General features: G+C 36.0%; 1 protein-coding gene across 3 annotated transcripts in view; it reads left to right on the top strand.

Moving 5' to 3' along the window:
- Positions 1–26,774, top strand: part of LOC139688895 (glycerophosphocholine phosphodiesterase GPCPD1-like) — a 69,894-nt gene that overhangs the window by 5,842 nt on the left and 37,278 nt on the right. For 2 of the 3 annotated variants that reach the window (XM_071586270.1, XM_071586269.1), the window contains 6 exons: positions 2,960–3,100; positions 4,318–4,431; positions 5,239–5,388; positions 8,070–8,263; positions 11,116–11,386; positions 19,393–19,461. In XM_071586270.1, the coding sequence (XP_071442371.1) occupies positions 2,960–3,100; positions 4,318–4,431; positions 5,239–5,388; positions 8,070–8,263; positions 11,116–11,386; positions 19,393–19,461 (939 nt within the window). The remainder of the gene's footprint in view (positions 1–2,959; positions 3,101–4,317; positions 4,432–5,238; positions 5,389–8,069; positions 8,264–11,115; positions 11,387–19,392; positions 19,462–26,774) is intronic. The other variant, XM_071586271.1, reaches the window with a different exon arrangement.

The raw sequence follows: 26,774 nt of genomic DNA, 5'->3' as shown, positions 1-26,774 counted from the left end.
TATGAAACAAATAGAAAAAAAACAGTGAAACCTTATACCATGTGCATAATTTGCTCTTGAGTCTTTCTTGTGAAGCAAAACACTAAATAAGAGAAACAATTTTTCCCATATAAATAAATATTAAATATGATAGTGTCCAATGCCAAAAAATATAAATTGTGTACAAGGTTTATCTTAAAAAAAATTGTATATACATTGCTCAGAATCATGAAACATCTTCATTTCTTCTGTTGTGAAATGAACCAACCTGAAATACTAATTCGATTTGTAGAAAACAAACAATTATCAAAATAATTACTTCATTATCGATGATACTATCTTATATCTTTTTATTGGAAAGTTATCTAGAAACATTTCTTTACGCGGATGCTTTTTGTGAAAATTCGGCAAAGCATTATCATTAAATGAATGTGTTGCATGCATATCCACTATATACTTAGGGTGATGTTTCATACACATGGTATGATGCAACCGTTTCCCATCATCTCCGCATCACATTTAGTCTGCTATTCAGGACTTGACGTTTCTTGAAGAATCATGGAGTTTACAGATGGTAAACAAGCAGGGGTGTAATTTTCAAATCTCATCTTGCACTGGTACAAAACAGCATTTTGAGATGATCTTTCTTTGGCTTGTGGCTGGGCTGTGCATTTTCGTCTGTTGTTGTATAGGTTCGATTCAGCTTCTTCTTCCAGGAGAGACTGGTCTCGTCAGAATTAAAAACCTGTTGCGTCCTTCATTTGAATTTCCTGAACCACCCACAGCTTTCATCAAATTCTTATTCCTAGGCCATTAATAATAATAATCCTAGTGTCTTCTTAATGAGGTCTGGAAAAATCTCTTTTGCCTTCTCAAAAATGATATTCTTGTTAATAGAATCAATCTCATTGCAATTTCTTTTAAATTATATTAATGGGGAGCAACCTTTCAACATCATTCAGAATGCGTATCTTTGTTTAATGCATTCAAGGGCATTTTCCCAAGAATTATTAAACTTAACGCAAAAAATCACAAATAAAGTCTGAACATGAGTTTGGAAAAATGTATGATCACTAGCAACTCGAAGGTGCTAGCAGAATGGGTGAGAAATGAAGCAGTAGGCACACAATCACACTGGCAATTCCCCTCTCCTCATCAATTGTCAAGTGAAACATCCCTTGTTAAGTGAGTCATCTTTTTAAAATATTTTTTAATGGTTATGCAAATTACTCATTATGTGCGGTGCTCCTTAAACAAGGTTTCACTGTGTTGTCTCAGTAGCATGGCAAAGGAAGGGTGCGACAGGTGCAGGTGGACAAAAATCAGTTTTTAAACTCTCACCATTTTCTACCGCATGAAGATGTCGCCATTGGCACCCAAATAAGCTTCACATATGCACTAAACAGTCATAATTTCAAAGCTGTCACAATGCTGCCAACAAGGGCGGAGTATAACCGAAGATCTGCGATTATTGAAAGTGTGCGCATTGGTTGCTTGGCGACAGAAATTATTCGCTTTTTCAGGTACCAAAAATAGACTGTATTTGATTCTCGGGTACCCAAGATCAACGGAATATGATGTTGCTACAAGTACAATGAGTCGAAAAAGTCCTACAATGGTTTTGGAACACCAGGGAGGAAAACTCACTCAAATGAGTACGTTATCAGGAAGCCTGACATCATCCAACGGACAGAGGAGCTCATATTTGAGGATCCAGGGCAATTGATCGAAAAATTGCCTTCGCTAGTCGGTGTGAGTGAAAAGGCTATGTGTCAAATCATCGAGGAAGACCGCTGCTACAAGTCTTACACCATTAAAATAAGACAGGTGCTGTCCAAAGCACCAGGGCAAAGTGAGTTGAACGTTGCAACCTGCTTTTGTATTCCTTAATAAAAATGCTGCGGGATGAATCAGATTTTTTTCTGATGAAAAAATTTTACTGTGGATGTTAAAACCAATCAAAGGAGTGAACACTGGGTCGCCCATGACCCCAAAGAGGTCATTTTTGTTTCCAGGACGAAATTTTTGGCGAATGTTCGCGAACTAGGAGTTGCGTCCAGTGAGGGTGATGACATGCCACCATATTTCTTTAATAAAGGGGAGAATGTCAGCAAAGAAGTTTTTTTGTGTGTTCTGACAAATAAAGTGAAGCCATGGATGGAAACTGCGTGATCTGGAAGGCCATATGTTTTCCAGGAGGATGTTGCACCAGCCCTTCCTTTTCCGACAACCAATGGCATCTCATTGGTCTGCGACTGCTTCCGACCAAGAATGGAGGCTGTCATTCAAGCTAGTGGGGGTACATTGAATAAATTTGGTTTTTATGAACATACAAACAATTTAGTACAAAAAATGTTGTAAACATTTTCATTTTTATATTAAAAAACATGCTTGGAAAAATTGTTTAATTTGTCTGCATTTTTGCAATGCACCCTGTAATAAGCAAATAGTAAATGCCATGGTATGTATACCCTTTAAAAACAATTTTACTAATGGGACAGTCATTTTGTAATAATTGATATATTTACTGATTTTCCCATTTACTTAAAATTGCCTAAATTAAAAGATGTCAACTGTTCAGATAATCATATGACTTGTGTAAGGTTAAATCCATTGATAACTGTTGGGCTGTAACTACTCAAATTCTAATAATAATGAAAATATTGTAATATTGGTTTAAATTCATAGTTTCATGCTTCAAAAGTATTTTTTTATGGGCTGGCTTTAGTGCTGGAACCCATGTAATATGATGTTGAAATTTTGCTAGTGAGCCTATTGGTGAGATTAGCCATTCCTCTTTTCTTTGTATCTTCATTATTATTATTAGTATTCGTACCATTGTGTATTCTATCGATTTATTTTCAATTAAAATTGCCACTTTCTAATTTAATGCTAATTTTCACCTGTGAAATTTTTATTTAATGTGAAATTTTCTTTTATTATGAAATTTTCATAAAATATGTCTCTCATTATTACCCAGGTTAGCATAAAAGTCACACCAGTATCTATTAATACATCTCACATGGGTATTTCAACATTTGTCGAGAATTCTATGGATGAAAGTGTTGATACTGGTGATGCTACAGACAGGCAACAGTGCTGGCCAATCGTGGAAGTAGTTGTAAGTAATGCAATATGTTAAGAATCAAAAGTAACTTTGATAATTACTATGGTATTATTGCTCCGATAGTAATTTTATGTTTTTGCCATTCAGATGAGTAACATACACTTAGTACAGTATGTACATCTTATTGACAAATAAATGTAGAATTGGAAGCAGCTTTTTGGGGATGAGGACAGGTATGGAAATGATTTGCTATAAACGCCAGTAGAAATGGGTTGAACAGTGTAAACTCTGTATTTTCAAGTGCCCATAATTCTTGGAGCCTTTTTGAATTATCACTATATTGCTAAAAGTGTACTCCAAGACCATGTCATTCATTTATGTATTAGGGTTCACCTCGTGCTCTATCAAGAGGTGCAGAGAGGAGGCAAGAGAAGCACAACAATCAATTTGGTCCAAACCTTGATGCTTAACCTTCCCTTATGTTTGGCAGTAAATGATAATGTGTTTGTTCTCTTGTCAGTAGATCAAAGGAAGACCATTTGCATATTTCAGAAAGTGCAATAAGTACTGCATGTTACCTGAAGATTCCTTACTAATATTAGTAGTGTTCGTTTGGGTTTCCCAGAAGGCTCAATTCATGTCGCTATCTTCATGCAACCCAAAAAAACTTAAGCAAAAATATCATACCCCAGATAACATTGAAGCTGATTGATTTTTTGGGAAAAATTTGGGACTGAGAATCCTTCAGATGAGCGGCCAACCTAAAGAAAATCCTGCTCCCTGTCAATAAGGAACACATTCTAGATTGTGACCGATGTTGACGTAAGCAAAAATGTAGCAGGTGTAAAAGACAATGGAAAAGGATGTTGTCATTTATATGCTCTGTAAACAATAGTTGAGATGATTTTATTGGTTAGATGAGTGATGAGAAAATTCATCATTTGCTGATTCATGTGCGTTGTCATACATTCATTTTCATTAATTTTTAATCAGTGCTCATAGCAGTAAATGCCTACTTCTTATGTTGTTATGAAAAACTGTAGTACAACTTTGCCAGGTTATTAATCCTAGTTTATTAATTTTCGGAAAAAGGGGTATCATGATTTTACTTTTCAAATGCAGAATTCATGAGAAATATGTTTAAGCTCTTTTACATTGAGCCAAGATATCTGGAAGCACAATGTTTAAAGTTCAAAACAAAGCGTTTTTATTGTAAGTAAATGCTCCTTTCAAATGTATATTAATATTAGAAATCATAATTATCTTTTCAGGCCTTAAATGAGGATAGCAGTGGTGAACTAAAGAAGCAAACTCAGTTTGGATGCTTGTACAATGAGGGTGATTTCCTTATGTTCCAGATCCATGTGTCATATTTAGAACGAGTGGTGAGTAAATACCTTTTCCAGAGTTTTATATTATTATTATGCAAAGATAAATTTGTGAAAATAATAATTTTTGTGGCTAATCATGGGTATTTGATCGTAATAAAAGGTTTCAGTAGCCTTACGCGAATTAGGAGTCACAATTTTTCTTTCGTCGAGTTTTTACTGTCATTGTTAAATGATATACCTTGATATTGGCAAATCCTTCTATCATTCTTTTTTGTGCAAATAGTGCTAAAAAGTCATTTTAATTGTGTTATTATGGAAATATATCCAAGTAATACCATTATAATAATTTTCATATGAAAAAAGATTTTGCTCGGAATGCTTGTATAAATTTATTTTTATTGTTTTGAAAAGCTTATATTTTGGCCATATTATAGTATTCCAAATTCCATTCTTGGCAATTTCATTTTTCTAGTATTTTCTTCAAAAGTGATTGGTGTTATTGATCAAGAGTTACATCACTTAATTGCTATATTATCATTTACTGTTATAAAGTTTTTTCACATCAAATACAAGGGATCTTTTCTCCTTCGCAGGCCAGGCTGTTAACATTTGAATCACAGGCTAAACAGCCCTTTTAATTACTATGATTATTAAAGTATCATTGTACTTGAAAGAAGAGTTGCAGATTTTGAAAATATTTATGCTGAAATGTTATGTAATTTTGCATATGATGAAAAATTCTTCTTTCTGTTCATCAATGTTTAGCAATTTATGTGTCAATGACATAAGGAAAAGATATTTGAACATTTCACTCATCTGCTTTTACTGTCAAGTAAAAAGTTAAATATTTATCCATTTTAGGCTTATATTATGGACTTCTATACTGGTGTTGAGGAGGACGTGTGGTCAGAAGAACCCTCATCATTTCATCCTCCAGTAGGAACTGAATTGCCAGAGCATGTTGGATCCTGCCATCTCCTCCCAGCGGCCATGGTGGAAAGCACTGGCAAGGTACCATGATTCCAAATTAATCTTTAAATTACCAGGGAAAATTTTTCTGTGAATTTTATCATAAGTTTGTTTGGGTATTTCTAAGTACCAAAGGCAATCCTTATATTTTGATGATTATATTTGCAGATATGACAAAATTCACTAATGTTTCAAAATCAAAAACTCATTTTTCCTCATCATTTACAGCAAAACCATAAATGCTCATGAAATCACACTTTTGCCATGGGTGTGAATGAATGGGATGAATCCCATATTTTGCCATCTTTTATCTATCAACAAGATTTTTCCGTTATCATTCACCCGTGGGACACCAAATGACCCCATCGCCTTTTTCAGAGCATCCTTTTTGAACTCCAGCCCAGCCAGTCACTTATTGTAACACACTAATTATGTCATCGCAATCCCACTCATTCAAAAGTCTTGTAAAAAATTATCCCCAGAAATCATCCTTTGCACTTAATTATCGACTTATTCACAACAAGCTATAATTGCTAACTTACCTACAAAGCCAAATCAATCCATGAGACCTTCAACTTGTTCCTTCTCTGCTCTTTTTCCTTCTTTAGAGCCCTCTTTCAGAATTAACTCTTGATTGCCATGTACATTAATGTCATTTCCTAATCATAATTCTAGATGACTTGATCAATTTCATAATAGATTCCTCTTGAACTTTGTTTCGCCAATATTGTTGCGTATAATGTCAGTTGCAGTTGTTCCTTTCCTTGCATGATGGGCCTCTCTTCTGAGACAAATTCTACTCTTCATGGTCATCTGAGGCTTTTTTTTTTTACTTCTAGGAGTAATCACAGTATGAATATGCAAGATTACCGACCATTGCAATACCCTTGCCGATCAAAATAATCCCTGCTAATAGTAATGGAACTACTGGTTAGTTTTTGCCTCTTGCTATCAGTATGCCACAAGCAAAATCAAACCCTAGCATTGTCTCAGACTAACTTTCTCCTCTAAACATATTAGTATTTATTCTGAAAGTGTAACCTAAATAGCCATGTATCAGAGTTTACACTCTGCTGTTAGGAGGTATTTGCAGCGAACTAATATACCAGAATTTCTTTAGATCATATGCACAATGATACATATGAGGTCTGTCCAATAAATACATGAACTGAGGCCATAAATCTTTATTTTGCAAAATTAAGTTTACATTGATTTTGTCCCCTTCAAAGTACTCTCCATTCATTGCTATGCGCTTATTCCATCTTCTTCTCAACTGTTTAAAGCACCCTTGGAAGTCCTTAGGCTAAGCAGTTAGGCTTTTTAGTTTTCTTGTTGTTTCTTGCTTTAGTGTGTCCACATCTTCCCAGTGATGTCCCCTCATCACATTTTTGCATTTTGGGAATAGGAAAAGTCACAGAGGACGAGATCTGGCGAATAAGGAGGATGATCAAGGAAGGTGATAGAATTTTTTGCCAGAAAATGACGAACAATCAATGCTAAATTTGCAGGTGCAATGTCATGGTGAAGGATCCATCCATCATGTTTGGTTAAAATAGTGTGCACTGTTGATTTTCCTAAATTCAGTTCATCAGCTATCATTTGGACAGTTTTTCGATGATTGGTAAGGTCAAGGGACCGCACACGATCAATGTTGTCGTCAACACAGGTCGAGTGCTTTTGCCAGTTAAGCTATCTAGGCGTCCTCTAAAACTCAGAAATTTTGGGGGCTTTAAAGGAACAAGATGTTGTGGCAAAATGCAGTACTAATAATGTCACAGGCATTCGTAGTCGTGCACGAGGTACCACAGTCCACGAGGTTAAAGCCAACTTTTAAACACTGAGGCTGTTTATACCTTGACATATGCACATTAGCGGAGGACTCCGTTAAAAGTTACGGTTGTGGCATCTCCTGCAGTTTCTTTGGAATTTGTCAACACAGGTGGTTGAAGGTCATCCTGTGCTTGCATCATCTGTGGCATCTTGTCAGCCATCTTTAAAATGCTTAAACCAATTGAAAACTGATGTTTTCTTCAGAGCATTATCACCGTAAACAGCTGTCAACATTTCAGTAATTTCTTGATAACTTTCACCGCACTTCACCAAAGAACTTGATGTTGAGTGGTTGCTGCGTGATTTCGTCAATTTCCATTTGCAACAAACAGTAAAAACAAGGACAACAGAAACTAACATAAATGGCGCCGTACGCACAGCTCAACAATCCACCAAGCACAGATGGCTCAATGGGTCTCAGGCAACTAGAACCGCCATTGGACGGCATGGCCACCGGATTGCACCATTATGTGCATTTATTGCTCAGACCACATATGAATGCATACTTGTGAATGCATGGATTCTGTATTGGAAATGTAGAATAGTAATTTTTAGCATAATTAAAAGTCATGAGCTTTCTGCTATTTGACATTGATAATTCTGATGTAAAGTGGTTGTCATTCCCCCAATGATTTTCCAGAAATTCACAAATAAATGATCTTCAATCTCTAAAATAACTTATAAATTGAGATGGGTTACAAATAAGTGAATATACCAATTTCCTCTTAAAATGAGGTACTTTTACTTCTTTTCAGTATTAAGTATCGCTGCATTTTTATGGATTAGACTAAAAGCACCTTCAATTGATTTTTCATTCATTGTTCATGTGTCTTTAATTGCATTATTGTTGTTGGGACCTTGAAAATTTCACTCGAATTAATTTTCTTTCACAGGTACTTGTTCCTATTACTGATAAACGCCATCGTCCCGTGGGACAGCTTCATCTGGAGTATGTAGTTATTCGTCCTGTTCAAAGCTTTGAGTGTGATATGGCAGCCTCTTATGCCCGACATTGGAAGCATACATGGAAAGGTCTTGATGTGGGTCACCGAGGTGCAGGTGTCTCTTTCAAGTCACAGACAAAACAGTGAGTAGCCTGCATTGTCATGGAAAAATTGTTAAGCCTTCATTTTACTATTGAGTTAGTGTAATTTAGAGTTGAAGGAAGTACATCTCCTATACATTTTTCAAAATATGGATAGAAAGTTTTAAAATTGTCTTAGTGTCAGTTAAAATTATTCTTCTATGACATAATAAAAAGTCTTCAATCATTTGCTTTCTCCCCCTGGATACAAAATTTATTAGCCTTCAAGCTATAATGACTTTAAAACTATCTGTCGTTAGCTACTTAAGTTTCCTCAATTGGGCTGTTCCTATGTTTCAAAATTTACCATTTACTAGTGTGATTTTGTTATTTAATATTGTTGCAAAATGTAGAATGCTGAAGTTGAGGCATTTGTATGAAATGCCAAAGGTTTTTCTTAGAGGCCTGCTGTACATATTTTTTTCATTGTTTGGGTGCAAAATACATTCTTTGTAAAAAAATTTTGAAGTAAAACTATGGCTACTACAGAAACAAAATTGAAGAAAAATTTATGAAAAGTCATGGTTATTTTCTTTGCCTCTTCATCATTTTTCAACTTGTTACAGTTGCCATTGACGTAATGCTGAAATCAAATTAATTAAACTTGTTACAAAAATACGTTACTCATTAAGATGGCAGTATAACTTAAAAAATTGAATATTTGTACATTTAATTGTGTGGGGGGTAATTTAATGATCTGTCTTTATTAAAAAGCCTTCGTAGAGCTGAACTTCAATGAGTTGGATTGCCTTAAAGGAATTCTCTTATCTCCTCGTTGAACCTTGTATCTAATTTGTTTGTCCAGCATTCATAAATTGAACTCAATAACTGTTCTCTCTTCTTATGACCATAATCAGTAAGCAAATATCCCAACTCCTGAACATCACCTTGCATGTGCTACTTTGCTGATAGCAAAAAGCCTCTGTTTTTCTCTTCCATTCAAGTTACTCCCAAGCATTGCCATTGCCCTTTATTTGCTTATTTTCCCCCATGGCGCTTTTCATCTTGAATGCCGAGGTCTTTTAGAGTAAACATTTGAAGTAGTCTTGTTTCATTTACCTTGAGAATGTAATCTGCATCATATCCTTCATGGAGTTTGGGTTGCATTACATTTCAGTGATGGTCTCAGTCAGCCTCACAAACAGCTGCACTCTCTCTGGAAGTTATCTTTTGAGCATTCCATTTCAATTTTTAAAATTATATAGGCATCCTAAACTTGTATGATTTAATGTCTTCATCTTTGGCAAATATTTCCACTTGTTTATGAATTAAATACTCTTGAACTTAAATATTCTTGTTCTTAATTCTCTTCATCATTTGAAACATTGCTTCCTTTGTCGATGATTTAAAGTTGTTTTTCCTTCCTGGGTTGAAAAGTGATTCTTCAAAGGCTCAATGAATTGTCCTTATTCTTTATTATTATCAACTTTATGCTTGGGAGAAATTCCAAACTTTATCATGATATCTCTCATCTTCTTCATTCTCTTCTTCACTGCATGTATAACTTTAATTTTTTTAATGTTCAATATTTTAGCACCCATGTCCTTTTTCCATTTCTTTACACTGCAAGATTAATTTTTTTTAAATATTAGATAGGGGTGGGGGTAGATCAGAGGCTTTGGGTCTGCCCATGGAGCCAAAGGGAGACTCGTAATCTTGGCCTCTTATCTTTGACTTACACTATGGAATTAGAATTGGCATTTTCAAACTTATTTCTCAATTTAATCAGGGGAATCAAGATGGCTCAACCTTAAATTGTAGTTTCCCAGGTGATATGGGTAAAATGCAAACGGTGATACAATATTATTCTGGATATTATGTAAACAGGGTAATAAATTATTACAAAATCACCCTGTGTAGCAATGGGAGCTAGTGAGTGGTTTTTCAGAGACTGTGAACATTTTTTATACTGAGATTCTGCTGTGATTCCCAAATCATTAAAGAGGCCCTAGTGAAGAAAAAATTTGTCTTAGTTTTTGGGCATCATGTTCACAGTATGCGTCGATATGGATTAATGAGGTGGTTCATGTTTTCAATTCAACAACCACTAATGAGCCAGAAAAAATATATTGTGCGCAATTTAATCAAGAAATCAGTCTTCCTAGTTTTTTTGCTATGGAAGTGCCTTTTTCTGTGAGTTCATAAATAAAATGTGAATGATCAACTTCCTAGAGGGCTCTAGGATTTTTCTCTTCTATTTGAAGTTGTTACAGAGTATTTTTAATATTCATTTTGCATTTGTCACCTTTTAACCCTTTTAAATCAATATCAATGTTTATAAAAGTGAAATAATGGGATTAAAATTAAGTTTAGCGCATTGCCATTGAGTTATTGTAGGTGATTTTCTGAGGAATTGTTTGTACAGCTGCTTAAAATATGCCTTTGTAACCAGAATATGAGTACATAAATTTTATTTAAGCAATGTATGTTATGTTAGCAGAAAGTCATTGAAAATAGCATCGAATGATCTCCCATTATTCCAAGGGTCAAATAAGATTTTATTCATATTCCAAGTCCATAAACATAAATTTCAAATTTGTAACTCAATGATTTTAGTGTAGATCAGCAAAGACTAATATCTAGGTTATTTGAGGTTTATGTAAATTCAGAATGAGTATTTTTTTATGTTTTGCTGAATGTATTTATGAACAAGATTAATGTACAGTAAATGGGTAATATTATAAAATTATGTCATTATGCTTAATAATTGAAGAAATTTACTAAAATAATTTTTTATAATATTTTTGGAATATTGCCATGATTGAAATTTCGAATTAAATTAATCCTAGAGCAAATAAATCCAATAGATCATTTAGCAATCGCATTAAAATAATTTTTGTTTATCTTCCATTAAGGTGTGCAGAAGTCCGTGAGAATACCATAGCATCATTGCTGAGGGCTGCTAGGCATGGGGCTGACATGGTGGAGTTAGATGTGCAGCTGTCGAAGGATCTTATCCCTGTGATTTACCATGACTTTAATGTTTGTATTGCGATTAGAAAAAGGGTAAGGTCCTCCCAAAGGGATGTGGAGCTTGAAAAAACAGGGCCATTGTCTGATGGGGAGCATGACTGCCTTGTCCTCCCAGTGAAGGATTTAACATTGGATCAGCTCCACATGCTCAAGGTGGGTTTATGAATGTGGGACATTCTGCATTATTCTTCATGATTTGATTTTTTGCTAAACATTACTCTTTTACATTTACACTAATGTGAAAGGTCTATTTTCATTTTTAAAGTGATCCCTGAATCAAGTATTATCAGATTATTTCTCAGCCAACTTTGTTATAACTTTATTATAATATACTTTTTTATAAGTTAATTGGTTTCTCAGCTATGAATAATTTTGCATGATGTGTATTTCATGCTTCATTGCCAAATACAGGAGTCTTGTTGTGGTTTACGTTGCTTATATGTGAAATAATTGGGTTTTAATTAAATTTTTTCACGATAAATTTACTTATCAATTGGTGAAATTTCTTAAATACAGTTAAAGGTATGGAATGGTCAAAATATATTTGTAAAAAAAGGAAAAGTTAGCTTTTAAAAGATTTACTTTCTAAACCAGCACACATTTCCATTATTCCTCATTGAATCTGGGAAGTTAAATGCAAGCATTCTATGTGTAGAAAATGCTCCTTGTAAAACGTGCCATGTCTGTGACTTATGAAAGGTGTATTTTATTTATTTTAAAGGCAAAGTTTATCTTGAGTTTTACCAATAATTGTCTTTTATTGTTTGCATTTGATGTATGAAGAAAGTTGGAGCAAGATGATGGATTAAACACTAATTTACAGCGGTGCCTTTTCAGAAAAAAATAGTATATGACTTTACTCTTTTGATCTGACTAAGATAAGTTTCAGAAGTGAAGACAGGATCCAGAGAAGTTCTAGTGATTATGTATAGCCAAAGAGTTAGATAGTAACACTGTCCTACCGGAAAAAAATTGCTTGATTTTTATTTTCTAGGTGTGAAACATATTACTTGATTCTTGGACAAAAATCTCAAATAATGTTGCCCAGGTTTTTTTTACATTTTAATTGCCATATGGGTGATAATTCTGGGTAATACCAATACCATTATGTGTTAGCTTCAAAGGTGGGCCTGGGGAGAAAGATGGTTTAAAGGAAGATATGAATGCATTAGCAATTGAAAGTAAAGCCAAAAATCTGCTGAGCAAGAATGTACATAGTTAGAATATCTGCTTGAATTCTTGTGTTTCTGAGAGAATGGAAAAATTATTGTGAACAAAGTGTGAGGGATACTTGGGATAGGTTAAAAGGAATTGCTGTTAAGTGAACTGAAATTATATTTGAAAATGGCTGTCAAGGAGAATAAAAGGGGATGCCTGTTCCAATGAAGAAGTAAAAGATTGTGTTTAGGCAAAAAGGCATATGAGAGGATGATTGTAGCTAAGGTTGAGAATGAGTAGAAATATAGTTCACATGGTGCGGCGGTTTTTTTCAGACAAATTTCAATTTGAATTTCCCGCCATATTGTAGTTCCACTGGAGGTGACGATTGGCATTCTTAAAAGCTATAGGCATCTAGTAAACAGTTATAACCTCAAAATGGCCGAGATGTTATGTACAATTGCGGAGTACAATCCAAGAGCCGCTATTATCGAAAGTGTTCGTGCTGGGCATTATACAACGAAATAGTTCGATTCTTCTCGTACCCCAAATCAACTGTTTGCGATATGGTGGCTTAGTATAATGCTTTGTAGAAGTCTGGGGAAGGTTTCGTTCACCCTGCAAGGAAGCCTCATTCGAGGAAACATGCATAACAAACTGCAAGAGTTGTCAAGAAGGCTCAGGCGCTGATTTCAGAGAAACCAGGGCGATCGCTAAGGAAATAGGTGGCAGAATTGATTGTTAAAGAGCGAACAATGCGTCGGATGGCTGAGCAGGACCTATGATACAAGTCGTACACAATAAAGATGCGACACATGCTGTCTGAGGCTGCCAGAACAAAGCTTGCTGCAACCTGCTGTTGTGTTCTCTAAAAAATGGAGCTGCGGGGCAAACCAGATTCTTTTCTGATGAAAAAATTTTCACCGTTGATGCAAAGGTCAACCAGAGAAATGATTGCTGGCTCGCCCACAACCCCGAGGACATCCCGATTGTTGCTCGAACAAAATTTCTGGATAGTGTTCACGTTCTAGGTGTTGTGTCCAGTCAGGGTGAAATCATGCCGCCACATTTCTTTGAAAGGGACAAACTATCTCAAAAGAAGTCTATCTGCAAATTTTTAAGAATGTTGTTAAACCGTGGATGGTAACTGTGGCCATGGGGAGACAATATGCTTTCAACAGGACAGTGCACCAGCTCATATGAGTCATTTAGCCCAAAACTGGTTCTCAGATAACATTGACATGCTCTGGTCAAAGGAGTTCTGGACCCCAAATAGCCTGGACTTTAACCCCCTCTACTATTATGTTTGCAGCATAGTCGAAAGAGTTACCAATAAGATGAGGCACCCTTATGTTGCACCACTATCATGGCAGCATTTGCAAATATGGACAGTGCTGTTTTAAAGAGTGCGTGCGATCGATTCAGGACAAGATTCGAGGCGGTCACTGCAGCTAAAGGGAGTTACATTGAGGAATACTACTCTTGACAAATACCTCTGCTTGCATGAAAAAGAATTTTCATTTGCATTTTTTAATTCTTTGCTTCAAAACAAAAGTTCCATTTGTCTGGATATAACTGCCATACCTTGTATGTTGCTTAAGAAGAGCAAAATACTGGATGCAAAAATGCCATGGAACAACCTTAATAAATGGAAGGGAATGACAAAAGAAAAATGTGTAGTATAAATACAAAGGAAATAAGTTGTCTTGGAAGAGAATGAATGATGTAAAAGAATCAGAATGATAATATTCAGGGAAGTAGTAGTCCCCTGTAGTCTGGGATTCAAGTGAAAAAAATTTGCGGGAGGGAATGTTTTGAGGGTTTGTATTATTTGTACTGTTAGGGAATAGGAATGAGCCAGATTGTTTAGATATAAGTTAATTCAAGTGAAATTGTGGTACAAGTAATGATGATTGAAAAGCTGCAGGCACAGATGATCTAATGTAATTTTACTGTGCTGGGTTGAATTATTGACCATGAACTTACTTTTGTAAATTGTTTAGCATATGATTGCAAACTTGAGTTTTACCAATAATTGGAAGAATACTTTACCGTTATATAAAGGGAAGAGGTGTATGAAGGAATTTAACCGTGTTTTTGCTCACTTGCCTTTGTGTTTTGAACACTGTGCGAAAAGTATTTAGTGAGGTTTTAATGTGAAAGAGTATAAAAGTAATCAAAGATTGCACAAAATCTTGGAATTGCAATTTGGTTTCATGCACAGCAGGGAATATACTAATCATTTTTTTGCAATTCAGTATGTGTTCAAGAAATTCATGGGTGTGCAGAAGGGATTGTATTTTTTATTCATATATGAGGAAAAGGTATATAGAGGAAAGTTGTGGAAGATGTAGAGAAAATATAGAGTGAATGAGCAACTATTGAATGCTGTAAAATTGAGAATGAAAATGGCTAGTGTGAAAAAGTGTATTGGACCTTAGGTGACTGGTTGGGAGTAAATTATGGTGTGCATGTGTAATATCTCTGTGGTGGTTCATATTTTTATGGATAAATGAGTGAGGAATGGATGCCCAGTTATTGCAAGTATAATCATTGGTAATTTATTTGAACCCATATTTGTCTATGTCACTGATGCAGTAATGTTGGCTAAATGCCCACAAGCAGAGGGCCACCGACTTGGAAAACTTATGGATGCTAGTAGTAGTATTTAGGGGAGGCGACCGACTGCTGAGGTCAATTGTGCCATTAGAGATGGACAGGAAAGGTTGAAGGGTGGAGAGAAACCCGGCATCTGCATTAGCCTACTCTTTACAAAAGGGGCGAGGCCGGCAGCTTAACATCCCGTCCGAGGGACGACATACTCACTCAAAGTACCCTCAACAAAGCACCTCAAATAGTGATCGAGATACCACTGAAAAATATTCAACACCACAGGGATTTAAACCTGAGCCCTCTGGGTGGGAAGCCAGTACGACAGCTACCACACCATGGATATTTGATGCTTATGATAATTCAAGGAACTTGGCAGGTGTTTTAGAAAAATGAGTATTTGACTTATTTGGGTTAGGCAAGTTTCCTGTCAGTAATTTCAAAATGCATTAGGAAAACACTGCTAACTTGCACTTAGTTGTGTCTGTTTATTGTAACCATAGCTTTAACTTGACACCTCTCGTTGAAAGTTTTCGTTGATAGTGCAGAAACTGAGGGATTGGTTCATGCTAATGTGAAAATTAATGCCTACAAATATTGTTCTCTAGTTATTTATATTTTTGTTCCAACATTGTTTTGTTTATATATGTTCCTTTTTACTGTAGCACATGTGTATTCATATGCTACTTATTTGTGATATTTGTCAGATGGGATGAATAAAAACTCAATGAGAAATGTATAACCATATAGGAAATTAAGTTTCCCCATCAACATATATGTTTACCTAACTATATTTTTCTTCAATAATGTGCTTGTAGGTACATTGAGATAGAAAGGTAACTTCTCATTCTTCCTTGGTAATTTTCCTTGCAGTAGCCTCTTTGAAATGAAGGAAATGATCTTTGATATTTTCATAAAAATGTTGTTGAAAAATTGATTCGCCCATTGGCAATCACATGTTGTGTAAGATAATTTTGATATTGCCAGCTGAAGGATCATGAGCACTTCCCATCCATTTTTTTACATAAAAAATACCTTAATGAATATTAACTCTTCTATCACTGATGGCAGCTAAAACAGTAAAGCTACCCCCGGCATGGTGTCTATGAATACTGAAGGAGTGATTGGCCTGACCTAATTTTTTCTTTCTGCTGAGAGGAAATACTTTTTTCACTGGGTATCAGAGTTGTAAAAATTGATAACTTGTCCTGAAAAATATGGACAAAGAAAAATATAATTTGATCTGAGTTAATATTTAGACTTTGTTTAAATCAAGTGAGGAGGGTAAAGAAATATTAGTCATGCCTGAACTTACTGATAAATGACGTACAGCTAAGGTATGCCAGAAAATAATATTGTCCAGCCGGAGTGGCGGCGGGGCAACATCCTCTCCTGCCAACCCAGAGATCATGGGTTCGATTTCCGCCTAGGTGGTTTTTCCTCCACATAGGGCTTAAGTATATATAATTGTCAAATTGTAAATCAATGTTCAAAGTCCAATCTTAAGGTCGAAGTTCTGTTTTTGGACTAATTTAAAGAAAAATTTCCCCTGGAATATTTTGAAATCCTCACCAACAGAATGAAAGTGCTCATGGTTAATTTTTTATGTACTGTTACTGCAGGTGATGTAAAACTGTGTCTTAATTCTTTTAAATAATTGGAACTGTAGTCCTTGTGAGGTATGGCGGTCCTGTGGGTAAAGCACTGGGCTTCCAATAAGACCCAGCCCAGATTAATTTAGGGGTTAGGTGGATGAAGGAATTACAAAGTCTCAATCTCACTCCAATAAAGTCATTAAATAAATTTAAAAAATTCCATGCAATCGACTGGCAAATCTGAAAGCAGAAGTCACTGCTTTTAGGATTTTCTTACTTTCCAATAATAGTCTCAATATGATTGCATAAATCTTTAAAGCAAATGTTATCTCCCAGATTTGTAGATTTTTGTTCGGGAATTAAATACATGGTTTATTACAACGATCTTCATTGGAAATGGTCCACCAGTATATTTGCATTGGTAGTTTGGAAAGCAAAGTAGAGATGCAAAGAGAAGAAAATAGATTAAAAAAGGAAGATGTAAATTATCAATTCTAAGAAATACATTCAATGAAGCATTGGGGATTGAGCATTCTTAAAGATGGGAGTTATATTTTGGTGGAGAAATATGGTGCTTTAAGAACTTAGGCTTGTTTTTGTGGTACTAAGCAAAGTAGGGAGATTTTTTGTAGGAAAAATTGGGGTAAATATATTTGCAGATGCTAGAGTAGGAAGGACTCACAGAAATATTGCTACACTATTTTTCTATATTACATCAGTCATGATGAATTTTTGCAGTTGATTCCAATCTTCATATTGGCACCATTCATGTGCTGGTGCCTTGGTGGATACCAGTGTCCCCAATGTCATGTGATAGCCAATGCTGGAACTGTGGAAGACATGGGTGTTCACCAAATACAATTACAGTAGTAGTAATAATTTAAGTAATTTTCACAATTTGAAATATTGACTAATGAATGCAAGTGCATCTTCATTGTTCTCCTCACTGATCATTGTGGTAGCAATTGTAACCCTAGTGCTGTAGTAAACACCTGCGTCCACTAAATACAATATTCACTATTATAAATAATTTTTCATATTGTTGTTTTGGCATAGATACCAGCTAATACTTCCAAATCCAAAAGATACCAGCACTTCCAAATTTTGTTTCAGCCGCAGAAGAATTTAAAAAAAAATACATGCAGTAATGGCAGTCAATCTGTTAAAGGACCTTTGTGTAAATGAAATATTTTTATCTTACAATTGGAATATAAGTCAAGAATTTATTTTAAAAACAACTTTTAACTTTCAAGAACTGTTACAAGTATGCCTAATGTATAGCATGTCTATTTTTCTTTAAATTATGTAAAAATCATCTTAAGTTGGTTATAGTATTCCAGAAATTCAGCTTCTGAGTACTAAGGGAAAGAAACTGTCTATAAGTATTTGAGTGTTTATAATTGTTTTCAAAAGATTAATGTTTAGTATTTTGTGCTGCTTGTTTTCAAAGTTAGCACCATATTTTTTCATACATTATCCATATATTTCTTTGTTATTTATTCGTTTTGATTTTCAGCTGCTTACCATGTCTAACATGCTATTACTATGCCTAAATCATACTTAACAAAAAAGCTGCAATATTTTAAATCCTCAACTTCTTAGCAGTTAAGAAAAATTTTTTTAGTACCGTAAAACCTCATTATTTTGGTCCCACTTGATTCAAAAGGATATCATTCCAAGCAATGAGCAGTCATGAGGCAGTATTAGGAGGTGCCCTAGGCTAAACAAAAGTCAAATGATATTCAAGATCATGATTAGTAAGGAGGACATTAGAGTACATCTTGTTCTTTGGAATGTTTCACTATGATATTGCACTTTTAAGCTCCCTTTTTTGCTGCAAACCTGACAAAAATTCATACGTTGACCACATTCCTCATAAAGGAAAGATGGATGGCCCCATATTCAGGTTATTTTTGTCTATTTAAATAGTCTACCTGAATCGCATAGAAATAAAGTTTCAATTTTGTAGAATAAGCCCAATGAAAGGGATAGGTCTTCTGCATTCCTTTTGTTATTGCTGACATCCTATGAGGAATTCGCAGTAGTTGCCTTTTCTCCTACCTCCTCTCTTTTCTCCTTTCTAGCAATTTATGAATGGGGTGTCTCCACTCTTCAGTGTTATTTTGAACATTTTTACCTCACCTAACTGATGAGGTGGAAATGGAAAGTGTAGGTATTGCTATAGAGTTAGTGGCTGAAATTCGCCCTGATATACTCTCTTTAGATCTCAGCATTAATGCACAATCACCTTGTAACAGGTTATTTGCAATATACATTGCCTGTAAATGTGGCCTATGTACACTTTTAGTATTAAAAGCCCATAACTTATGGCTGAAAGTGCTCTGATAAAACATGATATAAAAATGATAGCCAATATTTTGTCAGGTTAAAACAATTTGGAGCGGAAAAGAATACCTTCATGTATGTATTCACTGTCCAAATAATAAAGATAGAAATCTTGATTTTCACAAATGCTTAATTTTTCCAGAATCCTTCAAATTCTTATATTTTTGGTTCCTATAATGTAGAAATAATGAGGTTTTACTGCTGATGCTTTGGCTCTTATTTTTTGTCATTGGGGTTGAACTGTTGTAAATGAAGTTCATTAGAAAATGAATTTTGTTGGGTAATATAATATTTCACCTTCAGTTTATTCAGAAGAATATCTCCATATTACATGCATTTTTTCATGGTGTAAGTTCATTGCTTTGATCATTGTGCATCACTGCATCCAAAATAGTTGTGTATATAAGTGTCATAATTGATCAATCTGGATGATTCGCTTGACCCCTGCAGGGCTATAATTTTCCTCAGTTGAGCAAAGTTCTCCAATTTATCGACTTTGACATGGAGTATCCTGAAAGGGTAAGGAATACAAGGCCTTGGCCTGTGTGGTGCATATTCTTAAGCATGGGCTTATGATTATCCCTCTAGCATTCTGTGAAAATCCTTGGTATGCTTTGAGCTCTGTTTATAACTGATTTGCACACAAAAAATTAGTTGATACTGCTTGAGATGAACTGCTGTTAATGCCCTTTTGCTTCAATTTTTTATATTGATGATTCCTTGCAAACATAGTTCATACATATTCCTGAGAATATGATAATATTCGCAAAAGGTTTTCTGTCCTAGTTGCTTTTGACCCTTTCACTTCAAAATACCACCGAAGTTACTCATATCATCTCTGTTTTATCTCTTGTTAAACTTGGATTTTGCTTGAATTATGAAAAGTTATCTCAATTCTCTGTCTTTGCGACTAACGGTTTTATCTCTCAGGATGACTCTAACATGAATACAAAATTGAGTTTGAATCCTGTTTTTTAAAGTATGGAATGAATATCTCCATTTTTTATTCCTGTCTGTTTTAACCCATGCTGTAAATTTGTGTCCCATCAATGATAAATGTTGCCTCACAGCTCTAGAGCTTATTTATTAGTATTAACGTTGATCAGTTGACTTCTATTTTTAAGGTAGGTCATTATTTACTACCTAAGGAGCATATTTACAAGTTCGTAATCAAGTTCCTTGAAAGGTGTTGTCCATATGACATAAGTATGGGTGAGAAAAGTCATGGCCAGAAGCTCAATATTTTATATAAAGCAAACTACTTGATGCTATTCCCCTATCCTTCAGTGTTGTACAAATATTCCTTCAATTTTATCACAGAAATAAGCAATGCTAACTAAATTCTCAGCAGCTCTACTAAATCTATCCTAGCTTCTTTTATTATAATAACTACCTTGAATATAATGTACCTTTTCCTTTTAACAAAAGTGAATAATTTAAAAAAGGATCCTCTGCCTTGTTGTTTAAGTAAGTGCTGTCTTTAAGAAAAACGAATTCACAATATACCTGTATGACCATATGACCATAATCCTTGTATTATGTCTATATTATGATTTCCACATTTTTCGGGCTGCGTCCGCGTATGTCGTTTAAATGTACAACAGTTTCGCCAGCTATCCTGCTGGCGTCCTCAGGTCAAGGATGAAAAGAAGCTTGTTGTCCCGTCTTATATAGGAAAAATCCGGCGCCAATACCAGGAAATTTCTTGGCCAATCAGGGAACGTCCTCATATTTGCGCGGAATTATTCGTTTCCATGCACTGTGGAGTGGATATCCATCCTCTCTGTTAAAATTAAAAATAAAATTAAAAAAAAAAATTTTAACAGAGAGGATGGATATCCACTCCACAGTGCGTGGAAACGAATAATTCCGTGCAAATATGAGGACGTTCCCTGATTGGCCAAGAAATTTCCCGGTATTGGCGCCGGATTTTTCCTATATAAGACGGGACAACAAGCTTCTTTTCATCCTTGACCTGAGGACGCCAGCAGGATAGCTGGCGAAACTGTTGTACATTTAAACGACATACGCGGACGCAGCCCGAAAAATGTGGAAATCACCTACTCATCGCCGCGGAAACCTTCGAACGAACATTACTCACCTCTACGGGGAGGGGATTCACAGGAAGATAAGGAGATTCGAGAAGCTCAGAACGAGGAAGGAGAGACTTTTGACATCGTTAGCGTTCCTTCAACGATGCAGAGACACGGAGACGATTCCTACCTGCGTAGAAGTCAAACACCACCTGAATACACCCAAGGCTAAGAAGATCCTCCGCCGCTGCAGCGAAGACCTTCTGAGAGAGAGAATTCACGATAAACGTTGGAACCTCGACCGCCTCTCCGAAGAATTGTACTATATTCATTTGGAGCTGGCTGCCACCCTACAAGCTGACGATTGGGACACAACCGAGCGGATTACGTACGACTCTTCCCGAGCCAGTCTAATGGCGACGCGGGAAAAGCAAGTCAACAAATTCAACAAACTTCATTGTAAGCAGCATCCACTGACCTCGATTAATGGGGCTGACAATGGCCAATCGGTTGTGAACTTGACGGACCTTCATTTAGATGAAGCCACCCTCGCAGTCTTATCTAATGGTCTGAACTTCGCTTTGACCCCAAGGACGATACCACTTGAGAAGATCATCGCGGAGGTAGAGTCATCGATCCGGAGACTTCCGAAGGCGGCCGCCGACGAAATCCGAGAAGATGTCGCACGTATCCTCCCTGGCGCAAAACCACCAAGATCAAACACCACAGGCAAAGAAAGGAGAGCACTGAAGGAGCTAAGGGACAACGAGAGTATAATCATTTTACCAGCTGACAAAGGCAACGCAACAGTCCTGATAAACAGAGAGGATTACGAAGGGAAAATATCGCTCATCCTCAGCAGTCCGACTTATAGGAAATTGAAAAGCGATCCGACTGCCAAGACGGAGAGAAGCACAAGGGCTATCATTAAACGATCGCTTATTCCAAAAGAAGAGCAACGACGCCTGCTTCCAACTGCACCGAAACCACCGAGACTGTACGGCCTGCCCAAAATTCACAAGAAGGATGTACCTCTCCGACCGATTGTGAGCCAGATTGACGCTCTGACTTACCAACTCGCCAAGTACTTGGCGCGGTCTCTGCAGGACCACGTCGGACAGACACCCAGCTTCGTAAAAAACTCGACGCATTTCATTGACGTAATAAGAAACATCACCATCCACGACAACGATCTCATGGTCAGCTTCGATGTTGAATCACTTTTCACCAGCGTCCCTATTGAGGAATCGCTGAATATCATCAAGGAACTCACCTCCCGCGGAATCCCTAAGGACTTTCCAGGATTGGTGGAGCATTGCCTCCGCAATTCCTTCTTCCTATGGAATGGTGACCATTACTAGCAGATGGAAGGAGCTGCGATGGGCTCACCCCTCTCCCCGGTTGTTGCCAACCTCTACATGGAGAGCTTCGAAAAGAAAGCACTGGAATCCTGCGACAAGCGGCCCTCACTGTGGCTAAGATATGTCGACGACACTTTTGTCATTTGGTCACACGGAGAGGAAGAATTAAAAAAGTTCCTGAAACATCTGAACTCACAGCATCAAGCCATCCACTTCACTATGGAGGTGGAAAAGGATCATCAACTGCCCTTCTTGGACGTCATGGTGAAGAGAAATACAGGGAATGGGAGGCTTGGACACAGAGTATACAGGAAGCCTACTCACACCGACCGCTACCTTAATGCTGCATCGCACCACCATCCCAGTCAGAAGACCTCACTGGTAGACACACTTGTCAACCGAGCATATAAAATATGTGACTCCGATTCTATTTCCAACGAGAAGAAACACTTGACAAATGCCCTGCAAAGGAATGGATACAGCGCTCATATGATCCAAAAAAGGGCCGAGAAGGAAGAAAAGAAGAGACAAACCACCGCTGTTCCTGACAGGGAGGAAGACTCCAGACCACGTCCGAAGGCTTACGTCACCATCCCCTTCATCGCAGGGACTTCGGAAAGAATCGCGAGGGCTTTAAGGAAACATGATGTGGTGACCAGATTCAACTGCGTCACCAAGATAGCTGACACCCTACCCGGACCCAAGGATGGAATTTCACCGTTAATATCAGAAGGCGTGTACCAAGTGCCATGCTCCTGTGGCAAATGGTACATCGGTGAAACGTGCAGAGCGCTGAAAACACGCATGAGTGAACACCAGAGGGCAACCAAGGCCAAACAGTTTAGAGCATCGGCCATCGCTGAGCACGCCTGGAGTGAACCTGGACACTCTATTCTCTTCGACGACGCTAAAATAATAGCGAAAGAAGGAAAATACTTCCAGAGAATAATCAGAGAGGCCATTGAACTCGTTAAAAGGCCAAAAAATTTTAACAGAGAGGATGGATATCCACTCCACAGTGCGTGGAAACGAATAATTCCGCGCAAATATGAGGACGTTCCCTGATTGGCCAAGAAATTTCCCGGTATTGGCGCCGGATTTTTCCTATATAAGACGGGACAACAAGCTTCTTTTCATCCTTGACCTGAGGACGCCAGCAGGATAGCTGGCGAAACTGTTGTACATTTAAACGACATACGCGGACGCAGCCCGAAAAATGTGGAAATCACCTACTCATCGCCGCGGAAACCTTCGAACGAACATGTCTATATTATGTTGCAATTCTTCATTAATCTGATAGGTCTTATGTATTCCAACTGTGTGAAATGTGTTCTCGCATTTACTTTTTAAATTTATTATGTGTTTTTGTGTGTGTATATGTGTCTGTGTATATATATATATATATATATATATATATATATATATATATATATATATATATATATGTACACATACATAAATACATACACATATATATATACATACATAAATACATACATATATACATATATATATATATATGTATATATATATGTATAGCTCACTTGAAGAAGGCCTCTGAGAGGGCTGAAAGCTCGAACAATTTACCGTGTGAGTGTCCTTTTAAATGTTGCTATTCTATTCTATTTGTGTTATATTGTGTCAGCCCAAAAAAAAATGTTACATATATATGTTATGTGTGTGTATATATATATGTATATATGTATGTATTTATGTATGTATATATATATGTGTATGTATATATATGTGTATGTATTTATGTATGTGTACATATATATATATATATATATATATATATATATATATATATATATGGTGCTTGGCGACATATTAGACCCACGGATCTCAGGGTAAATTACGTTTCCTTGATAGCTCAAGTGGTTAAGAGCATCCGCCCCGCAAGTGGAAAGATCCGATGTTCGAGTCCCGGTCAAGGAAATATTTTTACTCGTGTGATCTGTTCCATAACCATGTGATTTTTTTAGGTACGAGGCCTCTCTGGAAAACCCCTTTATTGTGTGAATGTCACATGATATTGGTCTTAGTATTGGGTGAGCTCAACTCTCTTTAATAAAACCAACCTTTACATTGATGACTGTGGTTTTATATGTTTTTAATGAATCCTACCTCCTTACTTTGGAGCCTATATTGTATCTGTGTATATAAATGTTTTCCAATGAGAAACTTAAGGATGCAGGTTGGCAGAGCTGTCAGACTTCATGGCTTTTGTTTCTCACTCTGTTTGATTTTTCTTACCATGGCATTTTGTATTATTATTTTTTGTCTTCATGCTGCAGGGTAAATTTATCTTTTTGGGGGGTACATTTGAGGTGTAATGATATTTAAAATATATTCAGGGTTTCATGCGGAGGTGATTTGTGGTGATGGATGCATTAGTTTTTAGTTTGGTTCTCTTTTAAGTATGCTAAATATATGAAAAAATTTAATAATAACAGGTTTTTTTGGTACTGTTTTGCTTTAGCATGTTTCACTAGTTTTGTTTAAAATTTTAAAAGAGGAAATAATATTTCAGCTTCCAGAATTAATATAAAAAAACTATTTGGTGTTTTATAATGCCATAGAAGTCAGTTAGAAAAGGATTCAATATTTTTTAAACCCAGTATGCCCAATCAAGGAATGTTTTCAGTTCATCTAATATCAAGAACCTGGGCAACTTTCTAAACCATGAAAATATGATTTTTTACAAAAAATATAATAATTAGCACAAATGTAGCTAGTATATGTTGAAAAGTTTTTAATAATAAGGATGCAATGTTTAAAAAAAAAAATCTCCAAAATAGTTACTTTTAGCCGGCAGCCCAGTGCATATGGCCTGGGCATATGGCTTCTGCAGCAGTAAGTCAAATGCACCATTGCTTCTAAGGCCATGCATTTATGATTAATATAACTCTGCAAGAAATAAGCTTTAAACTTTCAATAGGACTTATGAGAAACAAATGTGCACTTTTCCACAGATTTATTAAATCTGTGGAAAAGTGCACATTTGAAGTGCTTTAACTAGCAAGTTAAGCTTTGCCTGCTTTTTAATAAGGTCCATTAGATCCACTGTTTCAGTGGCTGTTCTATGTGCACTATACTTCAGAGAATTTTATTCTCACATACCCTCTAGCATCCTTTACTGGTTCATCGTCTAAGGCCTTAGCTAATTTCAGGGTCCAATAAAGAGCCATTCGGCTCATGAGTTTGGCAAAACACAATTGCTCCTTGCCGTCCCCTGTTTAAAAATTTGGATGTATTGCCAGTGCCATGTATTTATATTTTTCATGTAGTATTAGATTCAAAAAGAAATCCATCTTACTATGTGAAAAATTGTGGTATCCATAAATATTCTACTTGGCAGAATGAGCAGCTGCATGTTTTATGTGTACATACAAAAATTGTAGGTGCTGGCCCAAATTTTATAGGCCTTTAGCTTTATAATTAACTCCCAGCTGAGGTTAAGGCCCATAAAAGTGTAGCTGCATTTAAAGTCAATCTACTCAGGTTCTTAAAATAAAAAATGTTTTATTCAATTGCTGAAAATCTTGATAATGCCTGATATGTCTTGTATCCACAAATGTATTTTGTCACTTTCCCCTGACGTGTCTTATATCAAGTGTAACAGTTGTAACAACTTGATCGCTGGACAAATAAAATGTATTATTATTATATAATAGATATCACTCTTAAGAGAAGAGAGAATGTTAGGCAAGCAAGGTAAGAGGAGGAAAATAATAGGCATATTCAATGGAATGAAGAAAGGCAGAAAGTGAGCAGAATCGAAGAAGGATGTATTGTAGTATACTAATAATAATAATAATGCATTTATTTGTCTGGAGATTTGTTGCACATTCATACATATACAAATATGAGACATGTCAGATATAAATTTCACAATTTCAGAAGAAATACAAAAAATATATATGCATACCAACACACTAGTATATTTACATATTAATTGGTTAAGCCGGAATTGATGCGTAGTGATGATTCCAGGTATTCATCTACAGAATAGAACATATTATTTTTTAATAGGTTAAACAGCTTTTTCTTGAAAATAGGTAAAATTTGATTCATATTTCATTTCATAGAGAAGTTTATTGAATAACCTTAAGCCCATTGCTTTGGGCCCATGAGCAGTATTGTAATGGCTGGTGCAGGTCATTGCAGGTCCTTGTATAGTGACTATGGTAATCGTGGTTGGATTTGTACCGAGAAATATTACCCTTTGTATGCAAGATGATGTTAAAAAAAAATATATATATATATATGTGTGTGTGTATATATATATATGTGTGTGTGTATATATATATATATATATATATATATACACTACCTTGATCAAAAAGTTCCCGGAATAACCACCGTGTGGCGCTCCCATCGTTCCGATTTGAGTTCTGTTTTTTTTGTTAAATTGGTACATCTGTTGTTGATATTC

The sequence above is a fragment of the Hetaerina americana genome, unplaced genomic scaffold, assembly GCF_022747635.1.
Source record: "Hetaerina americana unplaced genomic scaffold, ioHetAmer1.1.p SCAF_1, whole genome shotgun sequence".
NCBI lineage: Eukaryota > Metazoa > Arthropoda > Insecta > Odonata > Calopterygidae > Hetaerina > Hetaerina americana.
This window is presented reverse-complemented; position numbering and strand designations above follow the sequence as displayed.